Consider the following 22,472-nt stretch of genomic DNA (forward strand, 5'->3'; position numbering starts at 1 on the left):
TGGGTGGGCTTGAAGTGACTTGCATAACTCTGTGATGTTTGGGTGTATTGGAGAGTCTCTTTGTCTTAAATAATTCTCAATCGTGGACAGTATCTCGATATTTGTTCTTCATGTTGGTAATTGCCGAGAATTCACTTTCAAAGAGGTATATTGTCGTGAAGGGCATCAAAGTCTTTACAGCATGATTTGCCAAGGCATTGTACTCTGCACGCAGGGCTATCCAGAAATCTGGCAGAGATTTTTGTGTGAACTCTATTTTCGATGAGAAATTCATAGATATTTCAATGAGATCCTCTTGCTCAGAAATGGGCAGGTGTAATGTGGGGGTGTTAGAGAATGAATGGGGAATCCAGTTGTTTGAGTTGTCTGGTTCGGTAAAGTATCTGCGCAACTGAGAGGCCAGATCAGGAAGTTGCTTAATTAACTAATTAACTAACTTGCATCAGTAAAGTTAAACTGGGTTGTAACCAAAAAACGCAATGACGAAAAGGCTTCAGTTTTTTCCTCGTTAATGCTGTTCCTTCATGTAAACGGTGACACAATTCAAAGGGATGGTCAAGAAAAAAAATCATTAAGTTAATCCTTCAATTCAAACGGTTGTGCCAGCACCTTTACCCTGGACAGTCATTGAACATGAGTATGGAGTGAGTGTGTGACGTAGTAACTGCCCATGTCATTGCACAATCTAGAAAACAAAGGGTCTTGCTTTAACAAAATTCACAATTCACACAGCATCATCTAAAATTTCCTTTAGACGGCTAGGCATTCCCTTGGTGGCCAACACCTCTCTGTGAATGATGCAGTGTATCCAAGCTGCACAGGGTTCAACTGGTTAGACGCGTAATACCACTCCTCTATACTTCCCTGTCATTGCTTTTGCTCCATCAGTACAGATGACCACACACTTTTTCCTTAGAAACTCATGTGACTTTACAAAGCTATCTAAGACATTGAAATTCTTCTTCCCAGTTGTCCTGCCATCCAGCTGTTTGCAAAAAAGTACATCTTCCATAATTGTACCTTCATAAATATGCCTCACATATATTTTTTAAAGCACAGTATTCGCTGGCTTTTATGAGAAGCGGTTGTTGTTTTAAATCGTCCTTTGCCATATCAGCGATGCGACGTGAAACAGTGTTGTCAGATTATGGCATCAACTTTATATTTTTTATTTTTGGCCTCTTCTCTGAGCATTATACCAGCGATATCTGTAACAAGCAGGAACAATTAACTTCTCCACAATAGTATGGGGTTTGCCTGTCTTAGCCGCTCTGCAACTCACCATGTAGGATGCTTCCAGACCCTTCCTGCTTATGTCATCTGATACAGTTAAAAGGGCCTTACTACTGAGTTGTTTTATTTGTCTTTCAAAAAACTCTTTGTGGTTTATTTATAAAAAGTGGGATTCTTTGATTCTAAATGCCAGTGAAAAAATGCTGGTTTCATGCAGTTTGAAAGAGTACTTTTACACACTGTGGCTGAGGATTTTCTTTATTGACATTTTATGTAAAGCCAAGTGAAATATATTTTTCATCATATTTATGCCTCTTTGATGTTCTTTCTGTGAATTGCTGGTGATGCTGAGATTGCTTTTTGGCTTCGGATGCATCGATTTCAATATAGCTGTCAACCTTAGTATGCGGTGCACTCACGCTCGCTACTGAAAGGGTTAGTTCATCCAAAAAGGAAAATTATGTCATTTATGACTCACCCTCATGTCGTTCCAAACCAGTAAGACCTCCGTTCATCTTCGGAACACAGTTTAAGATATTTTAGATTTAGTCCGAGAGCCTTCTGTCCCTCCATTGCAACTGTGTGTACTGTCCATGTCCAGAAAGGTAAGAAAAACATCATCAAAGTAGTCCATGTGACATCAGAGGGTCAGTTAGAATTTTTTGAAGCATTGAAAATACATTTTGGTCCAAAAATAGCAAAAACTACAACTTTATTCAGCATTGTCTCCTCTTCCGATCTGTTGTGAGCGCGTTCACAGCAGTGTAGTAATATCCGGTTCGCTAACTAATCACTGGATGTAACCGGATCTTCTTTAACCAGTTCAACGAATCGAACTGAATCGTTTGAAACATTTTGTGTGTCTCCAATAAGCATTAATCCACAAATGACTTAAGCTGTTAACTTTTTTAATATGTCTGACACTCCCTCTGAGTTCAAACAAACCAATATCCAGGAGTAATTCATTTACTCAAACAGTACACTGACTGAACTGCTGTGAAGAGAGAACTGAAGATGAACACCGAGCCGAGCCAGATAACAAACAATAGACTGACTCGTTCACGAGTCAAGAACCGGTTACATCGGTTTTTCGGATCACCAGTATTGATGGGAAGTTCTGTTCTTTTCCGCAAATCGGTTCTTTCGGATAGTTCGATTCAATAAACCGGTTGAAGAAAATGGTTCACCGGTTCTTTTGCGCTCAACGTAATGGCGTCATTGGTGATGATTGCCCTTGATTCAAGCCTTCGGTTTACCCGCGCTCATAACATTAGCACAGAATCAGTTCAGAATCAATCACCAAAAGAATCAGTTCGGTTCCGATGATCTGTGTGTCGGTCTGCTTCACGCTGAATCACACCTGCGCAGTATCATCAGTGAAAAACCATGTTCCGAAGATGAACGGTGGTCTCACGGGTTTGGAACGACATGAGGGTGAGTTATTAATGACATAATTTTGATTATTGGGTGAACTAACCCTTTAATAAAGAAGCCTTTTATCAGTCTATTAGTTCGAGATGCTGATTCATTCAGCAATAAATTAAAGTGTCTGTCTTTAATAACTGGTCACTGAATTGTGTGTAATAATTGGTCTTTCAAATACTGCTATCAGGATTCTCTTCTGAGAACTACTATTCTTAACCATCACGCCACACAATGTAACTGTAACAAATTATGTAAATATGTAACTTCACATAATTCTGTACATATTTTTTTGCATGTTTACATTAAAATAAAACACTTGACCCTCTACTTGCTTTCTCTATTCGTTTTCTAACTATGCTTGTTTTTCATAGAAAACAAGTGCTTTCTATATTCTATATATTTCTATTTTATCTACTAGTTTTCTTTGTGTGTGTGTGTGTGTGTGTATAAGTCAACATTTGAAGTGGATCAAATCCTTTAATCAAAGTTGTCCTAAAACCATTAACTTTTTTGATCCACTTCAAATGTTGACTATATTATAGTCTATATTTGAAGTGGATCAAAAAAGGGCTAACCAAGACTTGTCATAGCATTTGCATTTTATTGTTATTTTATTAGTTTTGACTTCTTTTATTGTCCTCATTAGTAATAAAATCGTCTGATAAATGTAAATGTAATAATTAATGATCTACTTAAATTATCCACCATACCAAATGGTTAGCGTTATTTCAAAGGACATTTAAACCAACTCCGATTTTTCTTTCAGTATTCTAATGTTGCGCTCTGCTTTAACACTGGGTTTTGTTATAGGACTAAAACATACGTATTTGACTGAAACTTGTCTTTTAATATCTGTTTGAATGAACTTTAACTTTGAAATGTTTTAACTGTTGCCCCGCCTTCTACTTCTCAAACCCCGTACTTTCTGTGGAAAACACGGAGGAACATTGCATGCTCGAGTCACCCATCGCGTGCTGTTAGGGGAGTTTACCACAGTTTGTTTTGCCGACTGAGAAACGTGATTGGTAAACAGTTTTGCCAGAATATACCGTGACCCCAATTCCGTGGCCAGGGATTCCAGATTAGCGTTCTGTCCAATATCAACTTCGCAAGAGGACAGCTGACAAAAATAAAATTCTGCAAGGATAGGTGGAGCCAGAAACGTTCTTTTTTGTTTTTATGTTTTCCGTCATAATGGAGGAGACGGTGATGTAGGCTTACCTCAGGCTTAGACGAAACCGTGGCCAGGTAAGTTAAACTGGTTAACTGCGTCCTTAATTGAATGCATTCATTCGTTATTAAAAAAAAGAAAATAAAAAAAATGAAAATTGAGTTACCGAGGATTCATGTTTGGCAGTCCAAGTGACCCCCTTTGCCCTGTTAAAAGTTTCAAAAAGTACATCACTAAATGTCCACCTCCTTCTATCTTCATCCACTGAAAGCCACACAGGAACTTGACAGGCGAGATATCTGGTATGGGTGTGACCCTCGAAAAACATCCTTAACATGCTAAATGCTGGTTCTGTATAGTCTAAATCTTTTAAAGTTATTCAGTGATAATCATAGTTCACACATCTCTGAAAGTTTAACGCCTGATGTAAATGCAGTACTGTGACACCTTTCATTCAGTACCTTCAAATATAAATATATTTATGTATGTTCAATATGTGAGTCTTTGTTTTAGGTAAAAGGTTTAGTTTTTGGAGGATTTCAGTTGCTGTTCTGCTCAGTGTCATTGTTGTAATAATGATAGCTGCATCATACCAACAGAAGTCTGTTTTCTCAAACTTTAGGTGTAAATATAAAGTATAAAGTTGTTTGTGTTTATAATATAAATTCCAAGGACAACAGTTGCCCAAATGAAAACTTATCCCATATAGTGTGACAGTGTGCTTCTGTCTGACTTGTTTTCCAGAGTAATGTGAAATATTTCACCAAATATCAAATGAACAAACACTGTTTAATCATATAAAGGAAAACTTGTTAATTACAGTGCAGGTGTGAAAAAAAGGTAAGTGAAATTGCAGTTATTGCTTTTAAAATATTACATGTGAAAGCAGGAGATTTAAATGAGCTCTGTTTAATTTCTCACAATTGAAACATGATTTTAAAAAAATGTCAGTAAATTGATCTGTATTTAGATCTGTATAGAGATATGTGTTTGTGCGTGTGTGATAGTTTATGTTGTGCTTTTCTGCCAGTTTAAAAGAATTGAGCTGAATTGTGGTTCGTCGATGGGACCAGAAGAAAGACTAAGCTGAAAAAAAAAAAAAAAATTAGGAAAAGGACCAATAATAATAATTTGGCTTCTAAATCATTTTAAACAGATGCACCTTTCTTAAATGGTTCATTAATGCTTTATATACTCTATAACTTTCCAAGCCGTTATTCAATAGTTTGTGTAATATTTCCTATCCCCATTTGTATAAACTCTTCCATCAGAATTATCCTTTCATTTTAATAAGCAGCGCAATATATTAATACATGATCTACAGTTTCTGCCAATCCACATAGACTGCAATTCCCAGACTTGTGTTTGTTTATTCTATACAGGGAATAATTACTCTTCTACTCCCTCCACTTCCTCTTTCACCACCAATTGTATCTTCTTCCTTCCTCATTCCATTGTATTTGCCTTTAATATTATAGCCTTAACTTCTTTACAAAGTGAAATACCGTGTTCAGTTCTATATAAGATGATTTCAGTGCCTCCTTTGCTAGATGATCCACTTCCTTTTCCCACATTTTCCCATTTTCCAAGGCATTTTATCTTGGCCTGCCATCTTTGCATTCTGACGTAGTGCGCAGGGCCTCATGTGACTGTGGACATCATGCACACCACAACATTTGCTATCTCTACTGGTTTAAGCAGTTTTTCTGTAACAGAAAGCTATAGTAGATGTGTATGGAATGTATTTTGTGTGTGTACGCAAATATTCAGAGGCAAAACACTTGCATGTTAACACCATTGTGTGAGTTTCTGATTATAATACGTTTTCTCTTCACATTTTTCTTTTAGCATCCATTTTTCTCAGACATGAATTTTTTTTTTTTGACACTGCTGGTTATTATTGGAATTACGGATTCAAGATCAGGTAATGATTTATTATTTTTAAAGAGATGAAGCATGACTTTATTTGTTAAGTGGTAGGAAGACATAATCACACAAGGAATAATGTACAGTATGCTGGTGGTCATCTTCTAGCTAAAGGTGTTAATTCTGTACATTTTCCCTGCAGCCCTAAAGTCAAACATGATGTAGCGAATCAGCTCAAGGGGAAATATGAATAATCAATCATAACTAGTTATAAGTAATTATAAATATAGCAATAATCTGCATGATTAGGGACTTCAGTTATGAGTAGGGATGCAGCGAATCCAGATTTTTTGGGTTCGGCCCAATACCGAATCCACTGTTTAAGATTCAGCCGAATCCGATACCGAATACCGAATCCTACTCGCATGTTTATTCCAATAACACAGTAAAACACATTAATGAAGTAAACAACGTCCACCGCAGTGTATTTTTTTATTTTATTATTTCATTTTTATTTTAAAGAATAGGCAACATTATGCCAGGATGACATGATGAAGTGGGAAAAACAATTTTGACAATTACCATAAGCTGCTTACACAAGTACAAACCAAAACCTTTCAATAAAAGTGCAGCAATGCAAAGAAAAGTGTTTTTCTTTTCTTTTTTAAACCAGAATATGTTTGGTGACTTTAAATTTAAATTTAAATTAATGTTATTGAACATTTATTTACTCAATAAACATGGATAGTAGGCAGTTTTCGTTTATAATAGTATAGGCTACGATTAGAACAGTAGCCAAATATTACGAAAAATATTACGGAAGATCACACACATCTCCTGCATCATAATTACATTAATATAAAACCTCTAACCTTTCACATGAAATGAGAGTTTCAAAAAAACAAGATGCTCTGCATTAACAGGTGACAGCCGGTTGCGAGTGTGGGAACGAATGTCCCCAGCAGTACTGAAAAGTCTTTCACTGGGCACAGAGGTAGATCTTTGCCGTTTTTGCCAGCAATGAAAAAAAAAACACTTATCTCCACGTCAGCACCCAATGTGACTGGCTCTGTATTGCTACAGAACGGTCCTCATGTAAACACCATCGCTTAATCAACGGCCGCGTGACGTCGACCAGCGTAGCGCAAGCCTAGGGTTCGGTTCGGTGGAAAAAAAATCTAAGATTCCGCCGAAACCGAACCCTGTCAAAAAGCCCAGTATTCGGTCAGTTCATGAGAAAGACCAGTTCGAATCAGAGGATCTTTATGAATGAATAGTCTAGGCCGAAGCCTGGCACAAACTTTTAGCTCTGCATCTTCTCCTGGAATTCCTGAATCTAAAAGAACCGCCCTGATCTGGTGATCAGTGATCTATATAGACGTTAGATATTATTAGTTATCAAATAGTTGTGTGTCTGATTGGTCCGAATTATGTTGTTACAATGATATGTTATGATCAGTGAGATGTGAAAGATCAAATTGTGGCGTTTCAGTTCAACATTAAACCTGGGTCAACACATCTAAGTTTACTGCTCTTATGATTTCTATGTACTTTTGGAGGTTGCCACTCATTGATTTATGAACATTATACGAACTATCTTCTTTGGCAAAAGGAATTGAAGGTTTGGTTATTAAATAAATGATGACACATCAGTTCACAATGTAGTGGAGACTCAAAACCTGTTAAGACCTATTCTCGTTCTCTTTTACAGAGCAGTATGAAGTAGTGGGACCTGTAGATCCAGTAATTGCTTTAGCTGGTGAAGATGTGATTCTGCCCTGTTCAGTTAAACCCAACATCAGTGTTGTGGACATGAGAGTGGAGTGGTTTAGATCTGATCTGAAAGACTCAGAACTAGTGCATCTCTATGAGGATCATGACGACAGAAACACAAATCAGAGTCAGTCATACAGAGGGAGAACAAAACTGAATCATGAAGAACTACAGAGAGGAGATGCGTCACTCAAACTCTCATCTGCCCAAGTCTCTGATGAAGGACGTTACAGGTGTTTAATTCAGTCCAAATCCTGGTCTGGTAATGCTACTGTTGATGTCAGTGTTGAAGGTGGGTAAACCAATGAAAACTATGATTTAATGAGTTAAGTCATGATTCATTTTGTGTACATGTTGCTGTTTTATGTTTATATCACAATGAATGTTGTTCATCTTGGTCTCTGTAGCTGTAGGAAGTCCTCCGGTGATCACTGTAGATGGATTTGATCAATCAGGAGGGCTTCTTCTACAATGTGAATCTGAAGGTTGGTATCCTGAACCTGTTCTTGAGTGGCTGAACAGTGAAGGAGGCCGTTTGAGTTCAGAAACTGAAGAGAGACACAGAAATGAAGATGGATTTGGTGTGAAACACAGTGTCACTGTATATGAGAGAGACAGCAAGATTCACTGCAGAGTCAAACTGAAGCATCGCATGCTTGAGACACTGATTATCGCCACAAGTAAGTACTGGTATATTGTTCCTTTACTTGTTTGTCATGTTCTTATGGTATTTCTGATTCAGTTAAAAATAAATAAATAATGCATTATCAGCTTAGGCCATTAAGTTAAAAGCACAGATGCATAAAGTCTACTATAGTTTTGTATTAACAGTATGTATGTACAATTCAAAATTCAAAAAATGATTTTAAAATGTTTGATCTACACAGTGTACTTAATTATGGTTTTGTTTTGCAGGTAATATGTTTAATCTCTGGAGGACATCAGTCATCCTGATTTCAGTAGCTGTTGTGCTCAGTGTGAATGCTGGAATACTGATAGCTGTGTTTACTAAGAATAACAGAAGTAAATTCTTGTTTTCTTGTTATTTTATACATTTTATATAAGTAAATAGACTGTGAATAGTTCTCATGAACAATCTTAACTCCACCACATCTCAAATTAATGTTTGGGTTTAATGTATAATGGCAGTTTTAAACAATATAAAATGAGTTTATGTATGCTAGACACTTGTTGGCTGGCTCCCTTGGTTGAACAGATGTAGGCCTATGGTGTATTCCAGAAAGCAAGGTTAGTTTCCCAAGACATATACGTTGAGCTCTCATTTGATTTCAGTATGAGTAAAGACTGTGAAAATGGATCCTCTGAATCATTCTGGCTTTTGGGATTTTAAGCAGAAACAATTACCACAGGGATAATTGGCTAGTTGCAGCCAAGTGTTCATAGCTATGTCACTTTTTGATCCTTCGATGTTTGCTCTCCCTTTCATTTTAAATCAGAAGTGTTGGATTGTTTGCTGACCAGTAGGGAACATGACCTGGGTTGACTGAGGAAATGCATTTTCAGATATGTGGTGCATATGTTTGGCTGAGGAGTCACTGGTGAGAAGCTACCATCTGTAGGATTATAACTGAATGCCTCTAAATCAGAACCCCCCCCAAATGTAACGATACCCTGGACATTGCTTGGCCTGGGATAGTGAGGAGAGCCTCTCATGAACGGACCAGGATGCCCAAAACTTGTTTACTCGAGGTATGCTAGTCCCACGGTTATCACATAAGACCAGGGGCCTGTACCATGATGGTAGCGGAACAAATTCAGAGTTACAGGATTAGTTTTGAGTTGACAAAACCAAACCTCTCCAATCCGACTTTGTTGGTACCATGATGCTGTTCATCAACTTTCTTTGTCAATTCGGGCTTTGATCCTGAGTTTGTGAAGCTCGTGCACATGAATGTGTGACATCACTGGCGAACTGCCAATCACGACCCTTGCAATACAAAGCAAGTTTGATTTACTTCTCGCGAGAGACCCAGCGAGATTCATAACTGAAGGTTAAAGGTTTTGCTAAAGGTTGAGAGATTGAAGAATATGACAAATTTAAATGTCATATAAAAAATGAAGGAGGACTAATAAAATAAATGATCTTGCTCCATCAGTGTAGTCACAAGTGGAACTTGTTAACTTAGCTGAAACATAGCTGGCTAGCCACCTAATCCAGCTTCATGGTACAGGCCCCAGGGCCACTCCTGACCAAATGTATGCCCTGAGCAGAATTGTACTAAAACTGAGCTAAAACGTGCAAAATCAAAACAAACACAGATGAACCCTGAGATTATCCCTCCTTTAAAGAACACACTGGAGTTGAGGAAGGAAGGAGCCATGGTGAGGCTTGGCTGCAGGAATAAGGGTGACGATTGACTGAGACAAGCCAAAGGAAGTGGAGCCATGGTGACAAGCATCTGAAGAGAAACCAGGACGCTGGAGGGAATGAGGAGACCATCAGATGTGAAGGGATGTGTAACAATATGAAAACGTTCGTATTCACGGGAAGAAGGAGGCAGGAACCAGTAAACATTTAAAAAAAACTTTAATAATAAAATAAACACATAATAGCATGACAGCCCTTCACGGACGACAAACAAAACCAAAACGCTCTCGTCATTCACTGTCGTAACTCCTCCCTTTATCCTTCGGGAGCTCCTTCGTGGGACTCGAGACCAGTGAGTGGCAAAGGTGTCACTTATTTCCAATTACTCCACCGGCCTCGCTCCATTCCCATGGCTCTCGGCCTCGGCCCACTCGTCACAGGATGAATTGTAGAAGAAGGCCAGAAAGTCAGTTGTGCAGACACAGTGAACAGCGAGTCGAACAGCACTTCAGAAACCGGAACAAAACAGCTGGGTAAAGTGCAACGAGAACTAACCATGAACTAAATGAAACACAGATCTTAAATAGACAGACTAAACCAATCAACGAAATGAATAGAAGGTGTGCGAGTAAATCAAACTATAAAAAAGCATGTAGTAACAGATGAAAATCAAAGTACTCCAGAGTCGGTTATGTTAAGATTACTATGGCTACTTGCATACCTTAAGTTTATCTGATTACTTACCCCTTAAGCAAACCCGTGTATGTCACATAATCTGCTTTCTGAAATACCCCCCAGGTGAATATAGCCTAAATTATTTAATGTTGTTTTCTCATGTTTCATTATGAAATTTGAGAATAGGAGAATAAAACATGAAGAAATTGTTCTTTAATAAGTTATTAATTTATTATTAATTTAAAGTCAAGTTGCTTAACAGACTCTGTGTATTACTTTTGTGTATCTTGGGTCCTGATCAGCATTTAATTGTATATTGTATATTTATTATTGTACATATGTACTGTATATGTATTTATATATTCATATTTTTCTGAATTGCTTTTAGAATTTGATCAACGTTTACAAAATCAGAAGATGATAATATTACAAGGTAAATTTGTTAATATGGCTGCATTAATATATTTATTTTGAAACCACAAACCAAAACTATTTAAACATAAATAATATACAAGAAAATACACTTTCTTTAATGGCTATAATAGAATTAAATGAATTAATATGTTGTGGATTCATATGTCTATAAAAATTTTTATATTTTATTATAAGATATTTAAACACTGTAATGTCTTCTTAGATTTTGTTTGATCAAGTGGTGATAAAAATTATTGATCTCATTATTAATCTTAAGATGAATTCTGTTATGAAGCCTTTCTAACTTTGTACTTTGTTTTTAGAGATCACACATTTAAGAACACACACAGGTGAGTAAAAATTACTCATTTTTAATAACATAATTATTTATTTTGATAATTTATATTTTCCCAAATTCATTATTATGTCAATTCTTTCATGTGTTTGGGAGTTTTGTATAATGCACTGTATAAATGCAATCAAATGATTTAAATACTAAATCATCAAATGCCTTTTTAGTGCCATAAGAGAAAACTATATATTTAAATGTATAAATGTTTAACAAAAGAAAAGCAAGACAAACAAATCAACAGGCGATCCAGCAATGAACAACAAAATCACATAAAGCACATAAAATAAAATGTGATCAGAAAAATTAGATAATTAAACATTATTTATTTGTTTATCTTGTTGTAAAATTACTATAATTCCAATGAAAATAAAATGTAACATTCCATGTATTTTATTATACTCATCTGTAAAGCAGATGTTTCTATTTATTTTCCACAGTGGATGTGATTCTGGATGCTGATACGGCTCATCCACATCTCTTCGTGTCTCTTGATAGGAAACAAGTGAGTTTTGGAGAGACACTACTGGAAATAGTGAATGGAAAAAGATTTAATGATTATCTTGGTGTTCTTGGGAAGGATGGATTTTCCTCGGGGTGTTTTTACTATGAGGTTCAGGTAAAGGGGCAAACTGAGTGGGATTTAGGAGTGGCCAGAGCATCTGTTAACAGGATTGGCTTGACCGTTGTGAGTCCTATGATTGGATACTGGACTGTGAGTCTGAGAAATGGAGAGTGCTGGGCTCGTAAGTCTCCACTTGTCTCTCTTCCTCTAAGTGTGAATCCTCAGAGGGTCGGTGTGTTTGTGGATTATGAGAAGGGTCTTGTCTCTTTTTATGATGTGGAGGCTATGTCTTTTATGTATTCTTTCACTAATCAGTGTTTTGATGAGAAACTCTATCCATTTGTTAGTTTGGGGTATCTGAGGAATGAAAACTATACACCACTGATTATCTGTGATGATTACTTCTGAGATCAGAGTTTGCATGTTGAAGTAAATGAAATCAAAGGAAATACAATAATTGAAAGAGTTATAGCAATACTATTTAGACTACATGTTAAGAATTTGGACATTTGGATTATAATGAAAAACATCATTTAGAGCTTATAATCCTATAAATCCTGTTTTTGTTATTTGTTATCACGTGTGTGTATGAATTTGTGTGTAAAATAATGGCACCTGGGCCAGGTGTTACATTTTCACTCATATCTCAGTCCATTTTTTCCAACAAAAAAAAATCTCTAAAAGTTGTTGTATTTTTGGGTTCATTTCAGTTGATTATTTTACTTAAAATGTATTGTGGTCCATCAAATTGATAGGGAAAAAATCAGACCACTTCCACAATGCTAATCCTGAATCCTAAAGTCAGACACATGACTACACAGAGAGAATGATTTCAGCGGCCCGTTTATTAGCTGAAATAATGGGAGGGACTCTTTCATTGTGTGGGTTGTTCGGTGATGGGTGAAAGAGAAAATCAACCTGTATTATTTTATATGTTATAAATTGTCATATGAACTCTTGATTGCTTTATTAATATCATATCATGTATCATATCATCAACTAGGTCATGTCACAACTGAGAAATACATTTACCTAAACAAGAGTTTGTTTAGCATGAGTGATATGAGGTCTACTATTGATTTAGAACAAAGAATATGTATTCTTAAAAATGTATATAAATATAAAGGACATAAGAGTTTTTTTTTTTTAAAAGGATGATGTTGTTGTTTTTACAAATATAAAACTAAGTAAACGCTGTAGATACAGTACACATGTATTTGCATCCTACTTCTTGGTTTAACCAGTTTTCTTGTAGCAGAAAGTGTGTGAGAAATTTTATATTTGGTCAAAAAATATAGGTAATTATTTTCAGGCTAAACCAACATACTGTAGTGACGAGTTTATAAAAGTAGTTTTTTTCTTCATATATTTCTTTATAGCAGTTCTTTTGTTTGACTCTCCTGATTATTAGTGGAATTACAGATTCAAGATCAGGTCATTGTTGCTATTTTTAAAGAGTTTAAGATGTAATGTATAAACATTTTTCCTCATAAAAGACTAATTTCCTCATTTACATAAAAGTATTCCTCATTTATGCCTATATATACTGTCACGGGGTGAAGAATCACTCGACAAGAGGTGCGTGAATTAAATGCCCCGGAGGGTGGATTTATTGATAAGTGAAGGGTGCCTGGTGTAGTGTCCTGATCCGCTTTCTGGTGGCTGGTGCTTCCCGTGTGCTCTCCGGTGCCAATCAAGGTGAAAGTGGGTGTCCTGACATGCTCCAAAGTGTGTGGGCTGTCGGTCACTCGCTGCTTTCTGCGAAGAAATGAGAGAGGGGTTAGACCAGCGTTGCATTCGGTTCGAGACCGTCTTCTGAGTGCAGCATGTGCTCCTTTTGATATGTTGGCTGATGGGGAGCAGCTGTGACCGATCAGCCGGTGACGAGGACGTGCAGGTGTTTTGCTTTGGTTTCCAGGGTGATGCTGATACCTCTGGGAGTGCTCGTCACATCCCCCCCCCCCAAGCGTCGTTCTGGTCCTATGTAGACATGTAGAAAGTAGGGGTGAAATTAGGGGAGGGTGGGGAATGACCCCTGACAGACCTGCATAAGCTGTCCAGATCCGGGAGAGGCCATCGGCGTTCGCGTTGGCGGCCCCAGCTCGATGGCGGACTTCAAATTGGAAGTCCTGGAGCGCTAGGAACCAGCGAGTCACCCTGGCGTTGGTGTCCTTGGCGCGGGCCATCCACTGTAGGGGCACGTGGTCGGTTACCAGGGTGAACTTGCGGCCCAGGAGGTAGTACCGGAGCTCCAGGACTGCCCATCTGATGGCCAGGGCTTCCTTCTCCACGGCGGCATACTTCCTCTCGGCGGGGGACAGCTTCCTGCTGATGTAAATGATCGGATGCTCCTCACCTTCTTGAATTTGGGAGAGGACCGCTCCCAATCCTGTGTCGGAAGCATCCGTCTGCAGCAGGAAGGGGCAGCTGAAGTCCGGGGCGCGGAGTACCGGCGAGGACGTGAGTGCTGCTTTCACCTGGGAGAAGGCTTCTTCCGCCGACGGAGTCCAGCATACTTTCTCCGGCTGGTCAGATCTGTCAGGGGGGCGGCTAAAGAGGAGAAGTTGGGGATAAAACAACGGTAATAACCCGCCAACCCCAAGAAGGCTCGTACCTGGTTCTTCGTCTGGGGCCTTGGGGCGGCGTGGATGGCTTCAACTTTTTTTTTCTTGCGGCCAGATGAGTTCTCGACCGACTTGGTAGCCCAGGTACTTGGCCTCAGAGAGGGCTAGGTGGCATTTTCAGGGGTTGGCGGTAAGTCCAGCCTGCCGGAGCTCCGAAAGCACCCTCTGCGGACGATCCAGATGTTCTTCCCATGCTTCGCAGTGGACCATGACGTCATCCAGATAGGCGGCCGCGTAAGCCTGGTGGGGCCGCAGGAGGATGTCCATCATCCGCTGGAACGTCGCGGGGGCCCCGTGTAGGCCGAAGGGAAGGGTCCGGTACTGCCAATGGCCACTGGGGGTGGAGAAGGCGGTCTTTGGTTTGGCGGCCTCGGAGAGCGGCACCTGCCAATAGCCCTTGGTGAGGTCCAGGGTACTGATGTACCGGGCCCTTCCTAGGCGGTCCAACAGTTCATCCACCCGAGGCATGGGGTACCCGTCGAATTCGGAGACTTCGTTCAGGCGGCGGAAGTAGTTGCAAAAGCGGGGACCTCTTCCTCAATAGCCTGCCGACGAGCCTCCGGGACTTGGTAGGGCCGTTGCCTAACGACGACTCCTGGGGGCGTCCGGATGTGGTGTTGAAGCACGTTAGTCTGCCCGGGCTGAGAGGAGAACACATCCTGGAACTGACTGACCAGGTGCTGCAGCTCCGTCTTCTGGGCAGCCGAAAGGTGGGGGTTGACAACCACGGGCTCGGTGAGGCTCAGGGCAGCTACTTGGTCCCGGGTCCCCACCCATTTCTTCAGGAGGTTAATGTGGTAGAGTTGCTCCGCCTGCCGTCGTCCCGGCTGTCTCAGGCAGTAAGTGACCGGCCCAATCCTCTCCACTACAGAGTAGGGTCCTTTCCAGGAGGCCAGAAATTTGCATGCGGAGCTGGGGACCAGGACCGTGACGCGGTCTCCCGGTTGGAACTCCCGTGGTTGGGCTGCCCGGTCGTAATGACGTTGCTGCGCTTGTTGGGCCCTGGTGAGGTGTTCCCGGACTAATGGCATCACCCGGTCGATCTGTTCCCTCATTTGCTGGACATGTTCGATGACTGTATGATGCGGGGCCGGCTGCTGCTCCCACGCTTCCCGGGCCACGCCCAAGAGGCCCCGGGGTTGACGGCCAAACAGGAGCTCGAAGGGGGTGAAGCCAGTTGAGGCCTGGGGAACTTCGCGGATCCCAAAGAGCACGTAGGGGATCATGAGGTCCCAATCCCGCTTGTCCTCCGCCGCCACGCGTCTGAGCATTTGATCCGCTTTCTGGTGGCTGGTGCTTCCCGTGTGCTCTCCGTGCTCTTCGGTGCCAATCAATGTGAAAGTGGGTGTCATGACGTGCTCCAAAGTGTGTGGGCTGTCGGTCACTCGCTGCTTTCTGCGAAGAAATGAGAGAGGGGTTAGACCAGCATTGCATTCGGTTCGAGACCGTCTTCTGAGTGCAGCATGTGCTCCTTTTGAATGTGCTGGCTGATGGGGAGCAGCTGTGACCGATCAGCCGGTGACGAGGACGTGCAGGTGTTTTGCTTTGGTTTCCAGGGCGACGCTGATACCAAGGCTTTACTTGAACATTAATACTGTTTTGAGCTAGAGCAGATAATAATGAAAAGCATGAAGAGCTCATCATACAGTTAAATTTTCCTCATTCAATAGTGTTTGCTGTTGTCGATTAATGAGACTGTCCTCCTCCTAAAAACGACCACATAGGTCGTTTGTGCAAGCACCGTATTACGACCTATTATTACGTTTTAAAATCTAGCAGCCTTATTACGACAGTCTCGTTTGTCGGGTGTGTCGTCATCAAATGACCTTTGACTGTCGTAACCATCGTTACTACTCGCAAAAAGGAGGAGTGACCCCCAACATTTTACCGAGCATATTTTTTTTTACCATAATAACTGTTTTACTGTGGTATTTATAGTTAGAACACATCAACCACAATGCCATGCCTTTAATACCTTTCAGTAATGTTATTGTAATTCAGTGTTTTTTTTTTTTCTGTTTTGCAGTTTCTTCATATTACACACACCTCCAGCTCCTACATTCTACATCTTACATTCAGTGTCCAGCAGCTCTTTATGAAGCGCTCTCTCTCTTTCTCTCTCTCTCTCTCACTCATTTTCCTTTCCTATTTTTCTGAACTGTAATTCATAATTCAGTAACATATTTTTCTCTTGTTCATCATGTCATATTGTCAAAGCTCAACATCAGATTTGGATCAGTTCTTGTATTAACAGGGAACTTGAACTTGAAGCTCAAAGCTGACATTGAAGAAGTTGTCAGGGAAGCTGAAGTCCTTCAAAGGTTCAACACTTGACAGGTAATGTTGAAGACATTTAGTTATAACTGATTTACTTTAATTAATGTATCCTTACTTATGTGTTAATAACCTTCCTTATAGTCCTTCCTTTCAAATATTTTGTTCACAGATCATTTCTAACAACATGTATGAATTAAAACAACAATAACATTTTTCTTTTTCTTTATTTCAGCTGAAAGGGAAGACCAAAGGAAGGCCTGTCAAACTCTTGTCAAACCTGTCTTGTTTGTTGAGAGGGATGAATTCGACCATCTTGTGTGTTTATGGAGAATACCAAAAACTGCTAAGGCAGACATTTCCAGTGGTCATATGTGTTGATCTGAGCACCTCGACAGAACCTTACTACAGTTACACTTTGCACCGAATGTTTTTTTTTTTACATACCCCACAACCTTATCAGTACAAGCCCTGTGCTACGTCAAAGTAGTAATAATTCAAACAATTTCAGTGAATTCATATGATATTGTACAAGCGAACTCTCCAACTTTTGCTCCTGCTGTCATTGGCCATTGCCTCAGCTCTCATGCAGACTGTATGGAAAATATTTAGACTAAACGATTATTTTCAAGAATAATTACGTTAGGATTCATATGTTCCTGAAACCAAATAATTTTCTTTATCTTTGAAAAAGACAACCGTGTCCTGCTGCTGTTTTCTGAATATCCAGTCTGTCTTCATCATGAAATGATGAGCCCATCATCAGCACCATTCTGGAGAATGTGTGTATGTTTGTTGAGCTCTCTCTCTCTCTCTCTTTCTCTTTGCATGTTGAGCTTGACAGGTATTTTTACAGACATTTAGCTCAAGCCTATATTTCATCATAAATAGGTAAGCAGGGTATTGTAATAATATACAAAAAATGTGATAAGTCAGTAAATTGCGCATCCAGAGTTTTAACTTACTGCCTCTCTATAATATATTTCTGCAATGGCTGTACTTGTTACGGTGCTTTCAAGTCGGGGGTCTGGGTTGTTTTGTGAGCAAACACTTGTTTGCCATACTAGTGTTAAGTAATATTGTCCGCATTTTTAACATTAAAGAGGTTAATGAACTCTTTGGGAACCATTTTCTCTAATACATTAGAAGCTGTTGCCCCAATCAAATTGAAAAAGGTTAGAGAAAAACGTACTGTGCCATGGTATAACAGTAATACTCACTCACTCAAGAAACAAACTCGTAGTCTTGAGTGCTAATGGAGAAAAACTAACTTGGAAGTTTTTAGAATTGCATGGAAAAACAGTATGACCAGCTATAGACAGGCTCTAAAAACTGATAGGGCAGAGCATATCCACAAACTCATAGAAAATAACCAAAACAAACCAAGGTTTTTATTTAGCACAGTGGCTAAATTAACAAATTACCAGACGCCACCAGATTCAAATTTTCCATCAACGTTTAATAGCAATGACTTTATGAATTTCTTCACTGATAAAATAGATAACATTAGAAATACAATAGCTAATGTAGATTCTACAGCGTCTAACAATTCAGTTTCATCCATTGCACCCAAAGATAAACTGCAGTGCTTTACAACCATAGGACAAGAAGAGCTAAATAAACTTATCACTGTATCTAAACCAACAACATGTTTATTAGATCCTGTACCCACTAAATTACTGAAAGAGTTGTTACTTGTAGCCGAAGAACCGCTTCTCAATACCATTAACTCATCGTTATCTTTAGGTCACGTCCCAAAACCATTCAAGCTGGCGGTTATCAAGCCTCTTATTAAGAAACCAAAACTAGATCCTAGTGAACTGGCAAATTATAGGCCTATTTCAGATCTTTCATTTATGTCTAAAATTTAAAAAAAAGTTGTATCTGCTCAATTTAGCTCCTTCCTGCAAATTTTTTTTTATCTGTATGAAGATTTTCAGCCAGGTTTCAGAAACTGCACTTGTTTAAAATGCAAATGACCTGCTTTTTGCTTCAGATCAAGGCTGCATCTCATTGCTAGTTTTACTAGATCTTAGTGCTGCATTCAATACCATAGATCATGACATACTCATAGATCGATTACAAAACTATACAGGTATTCAAGGGCAAGCTCTAAGATGGTTTAGATCCTACCTGTCCGATCTCTACCATTTTGTTGAGTCATCTCATTTATCACCAGTAAAATATGGAGTGCCACAACGATCCGTCCTAGGTCCCCTTCTATTTTCAATATACATGTTGCCCCTTGGTAATACTATTAGAAAATACGGAATTAGCTTCCACTTTTATGCTGATGATACTCAGCTATATATCTCAACGAAACCAGATGAAACAACTCAATTATCTAAGCTAACAGTGTGTTAAAAATGTAAAAGATTGAATGACCAATAATTTTCTACTATTAAATTCTGATAAGACAGAGATATTAATAATTGGCCAAAAAACAGTAAACAGAATATTGTAGATCACAATTTGACAACGGATTTACAACTAGACGGATTTACTGTTACTTCCTCTACAGTCAAAAATCTGGGTGTTTCTCTTCAGGAACTCGAGCTGCGTCGAAAACGCTTTGGGGAATGGGTATAGCGTGAGCGACTCTGAATATCATATCTAATCTGTCTTATAGAAGAGCGTGAAATCACGGGCGGGGTGACCTTAGCGAGCAGGAAGCTATAAAGGCATGAGCCGAGCAGCTGGCTTCAGCTTTGCGTATTTCAGCAAGCGCTGTGTGTGTGCTTGTCATTCTGTCTTGTCAGTCTTATTTATTGTTGTTTGTCACTATTAGCTCCTCAGAGTAAGCAATAATCAAAGAGCAAAGTTATGACGAGACATCTGAAAGGCGAATCCAGATCGCGTTTCAGATTGTGTGTTCATCATGAGTGGGAATACACGGTCTGTGCGCGTTCTGCCTGTGATCGAGGCACGCTGTTTCAGCTCTCGAGGGAGACGACTGCCTGCACTGGTACAAGCCAGTGTGGACGCTTCGATCCCAGAGGACTCTTCTCGAGAGGGAGTCTTCGCCAGCGTTCCTTGCGGTGTTGGTCCTGCTTTCGCCGAGGCGGAGCAACGTCCGCACTCGCTGGGTTCGCAGATAAGATCTGCTGGAGGGTATGGAGACGGGCGCGTCCCTATTTCCTACCTCACCCGCCAGATCTGCCCGATCTCCAGGTTCGGATGCCTGTTGTGGTCCTTCCCCCCGAGTGACGGCCATGACTCACCGCCTTTTTTTCTCCAATGAGATTGAAACGGAGGGCGTCGATGAGCTAGCAGTTGCTCAAACATAAGCTGCATAAACATCAGTTGCTCAGACAACAGTTGCACAAGCTGTCACGGTTCATGAAATTACTGTTTTCTTCGTGTTCCGTGTATTTGTTGTTCTGTGTAGGTGTGTGTGAGTTGGCTTGACCGCTCGTTCCTGCTGATCAGCATGCCAGCTGATCTCATTCATCGCATCAGCTGCTGCCAATTCACTCACCTATAAAGACTCATCACACTCTCCTCTCTTTGTCAGATCTTTGTGTGTGTGCGTGCGCCGTTCCAGTCCTGTTCCGGATTCGAGTTCCTGTTCGGTGTCCTTGTGGTGCTCGTCCCTTCTCGTCTGGATATTCACCGTCACCTGTCTTCACCAGCACGCTGACCATCTAGTCCCTGCACCACCAGCCCACCCGAGCTCCAGTACTTCTTTGTGTATTTTCTACTCTCAATAAAGAGTTACTTGCATTATTGCTTCCGCTTCTTGTATTATGACAGAACGATCTGACCAAACGATGGAAGCAGCAAGCGGATTTTCTTCTCCTATGGAGGAATTTGTCAAGTCCAGTATTTCACGGATGGATGCCCAGGTGAGGAACATGACTGAGTCGGGTCGGTCTATTCAAGCTCTTGTGGTGCAGGTGTCCGAGCTCACCCAGCAATTGCAACATCTACGAACTCCCACTGCGCCACCCACACCGGCCACTCCCCCCGGACCACCACAGAGCATTTCCCAGTCGGAGCCCTGCCTAACTGTCCCCGAGTTATACAATGGTGAGCCTAACTATTGCAGAGCATTCCTAACACGCTGTTCTATGCATTTTTCTCTGCAGCCCAGGACCTTTGCCACTGAACAGAGCAAGGTGGCATTTGTACTCGCGCTACTGACTGGGAGGGCAGCGCTATGGGGGACGGCGGTGTGAGAGAACCAAGATCCATGCTGTGCCTCGTTCCAGACACTCGCCCGCCGAAATGAGAAGGGTGTTTGACCGCGCGGTCGCGGGAAGAGAAGTGGCACGGATTCTCGCGGACCTCAAACAAGGCAGAAAGTCTGTATTTGATTACGCTATCGAGTTCCGGACTTTGGCGGCAGAGTATCATTGGAACAAGGAGGCTGTTAGTAGTACTAGTAGTACTGAAGGACAGATGGAATGAGACTGTGAGGGAGGTACACTCTGTAGTGGACTTGGTCCTTTGTTAGGTAAGTCTTGTGATAAAGTTTGTCTTCGCAAACCTCATACTTGTCTTTCCACGTGTTGTTGTTTTGTGCCAAGGCTTTGAACAATTTTACGATTTCAGAATCCTTGTGTTACTCTTCCCAGATGGTTGCAGATTAGGTCGATGGTAGTGAAGACTGCTGAACCTGAGAGTGATTTTGAGTATCTCAGTTATATTTTGAATTGGGTAAGCATCATTCTCAGTTACTGCATTAGTTTTCGGTAATCAACACAAAATCTAAGGCTGCCATCTTTTTTAGGCACCAACACAACAGGCGATGCCCAGCCAGAGTGTGATGGTTCCACAATTACTGCTTTCACCATTTATTCAAGCAGCTCTTTTACAACAAACTGCTTGGCAGGTGACATGCGTTAAGGACGCTGTTTGATAGGGACCTGATGGTTCGTATAAATAGCTGGCAGCAGGAAGTGGCTGCCATTGACAGCCGGAAGGCAGTAACTGGCATCCGGAAGGTAGGCGGGACCTGCCACTCGGTGGCAGCCAATCAGTATCGTTAACAGTCTATTGAATAATATATACAAATGTTGTTTGACTGGAATGATAGAAGATAAATGTGCAACACTAATAGGGCTGTGCGATATGGACAAAAAAAAACCTATCACGATTTTTTGATCAATTTTGCGATTTCGATTTTAATCACGATTTTGACAAACATAGACATGCTTTACAGTCATAAATGCATACAGTATAAATTGTAAACTTATTTCCAAAAGAAAACCAATGAGAACTTTATCAAATGTCTCTAGAACAGACAGAAGTCAAAATAATCACTAAGTAAAGATGTCAAACAAAATGTCTAGACATATGGAAAACAATAAAATAAAACCGCGTTCAGGGATCTTTTTTTTTTTTCTCCATGCATTGGTCATAGAACTCACTGTAGCGGTACCTCAGGTGTTATATGTTTTGCCCAATATATTTATTGCACAAGGGTCACACGGACTCCATCTACAGTGCGTATACAGTAAGTTATGTGTAAGTGGTTCAGAAGCAGCAACAAGAGCGCATTATTGTAACGCGAAAGCACATTAAAATAATGCGCGAGCGCCAATCTTTCCACCAGTGATGCGCGGATCAATGTATTAATAACCCGCCCGCAACTCGGACCGAAAAAAAAAATATATATATATTGTACCCGACAAAGAAGAAGTTGACGATGCAGACTCGACATGAATGTCAGAGAGAAATCCACATTTCATATGGATTAGATCATCAGAGAGTAGCCCGTTTATTTTGGTTTGAATATTTTCGTTCAAAAGACATTTCAAGCTTTCTGTAAT

At 40.3% G+C, this 22,472-nt stretch overlaps 1 protein-coding gene across 1 annotated transcript; it reads left to right on the top strand.

The window, feature by feature from the left end:
* Nucleotides 1–3,595: 3,595 nt before the first annotated feature.
* On the top strand, nucleotides 3,596–12,320 carry LOC113067592 (butyrophilin subfamily 1 member A1-like). The gene is made up of 8 exons (XM_026239954.1): nucleotides 3,596–3,906; nucleotides 5,678–5,753; nucleotides 7,407–7,760; nucleotides 7,876–8,148; nucleotides 8,384–8,491; nucleotides 10,861–10,905; nucleotides 11,210–11,236; nucleotides 11,676–12,320. Exons 2-8 carry the CDS (start codon nucleotides 5,696–5,698, stop codon nucleotides 12,206–12,208), a joined length of 1,398 nt encoding a protein of 465 aa, XP_026095739.1. The 5' UTR covers nucleotides 3,596–3,906; nucleotides 5,678–5,695; the 3' UTR covers nucleotides 12,209–12,320.
* The last annotated feature ends 10,152 nt before the right edge of the window (nucleotides 12,321–22,472 follow it).

This window comes from Carassius auratus, linkage group LG28B (assembly GCF_003368295.1).
Source record: "Carassius auratus strain Wakin linkage group LG28B, ASM336829v1, whole genome shotgun sequence".
Classification (NCBI taxonomy): domain Eukaryota; kingdom Metazoa; phylum Chordata; class Actinopteri; order Cypriniformes; family Cyprinidae; genus Carassius; species Carassius auratus.

Coding starts and splice junctions, on each gene's coding strand:
- LOC113067592 (XM_026239954.1), top strand. CDS start 5,696: ATGAATTTTTTTTTTTTGACACTGCTGGTTATTATTGGAATTACGGAT. Junction 8,492..10,860: donor GTTTACTAAGAATAACAGAA/GTAAATTCTTGT, acceptor AATTGCTTTTAG/AATTTGATCAACGTTTACAA. Junction 10,906..11,209: donor GAAGATGATAATATTACAAG/GTAAATTTGTTA, acceptor CTTTGTTTTTAG/AGATCACACATTTAAGAACA.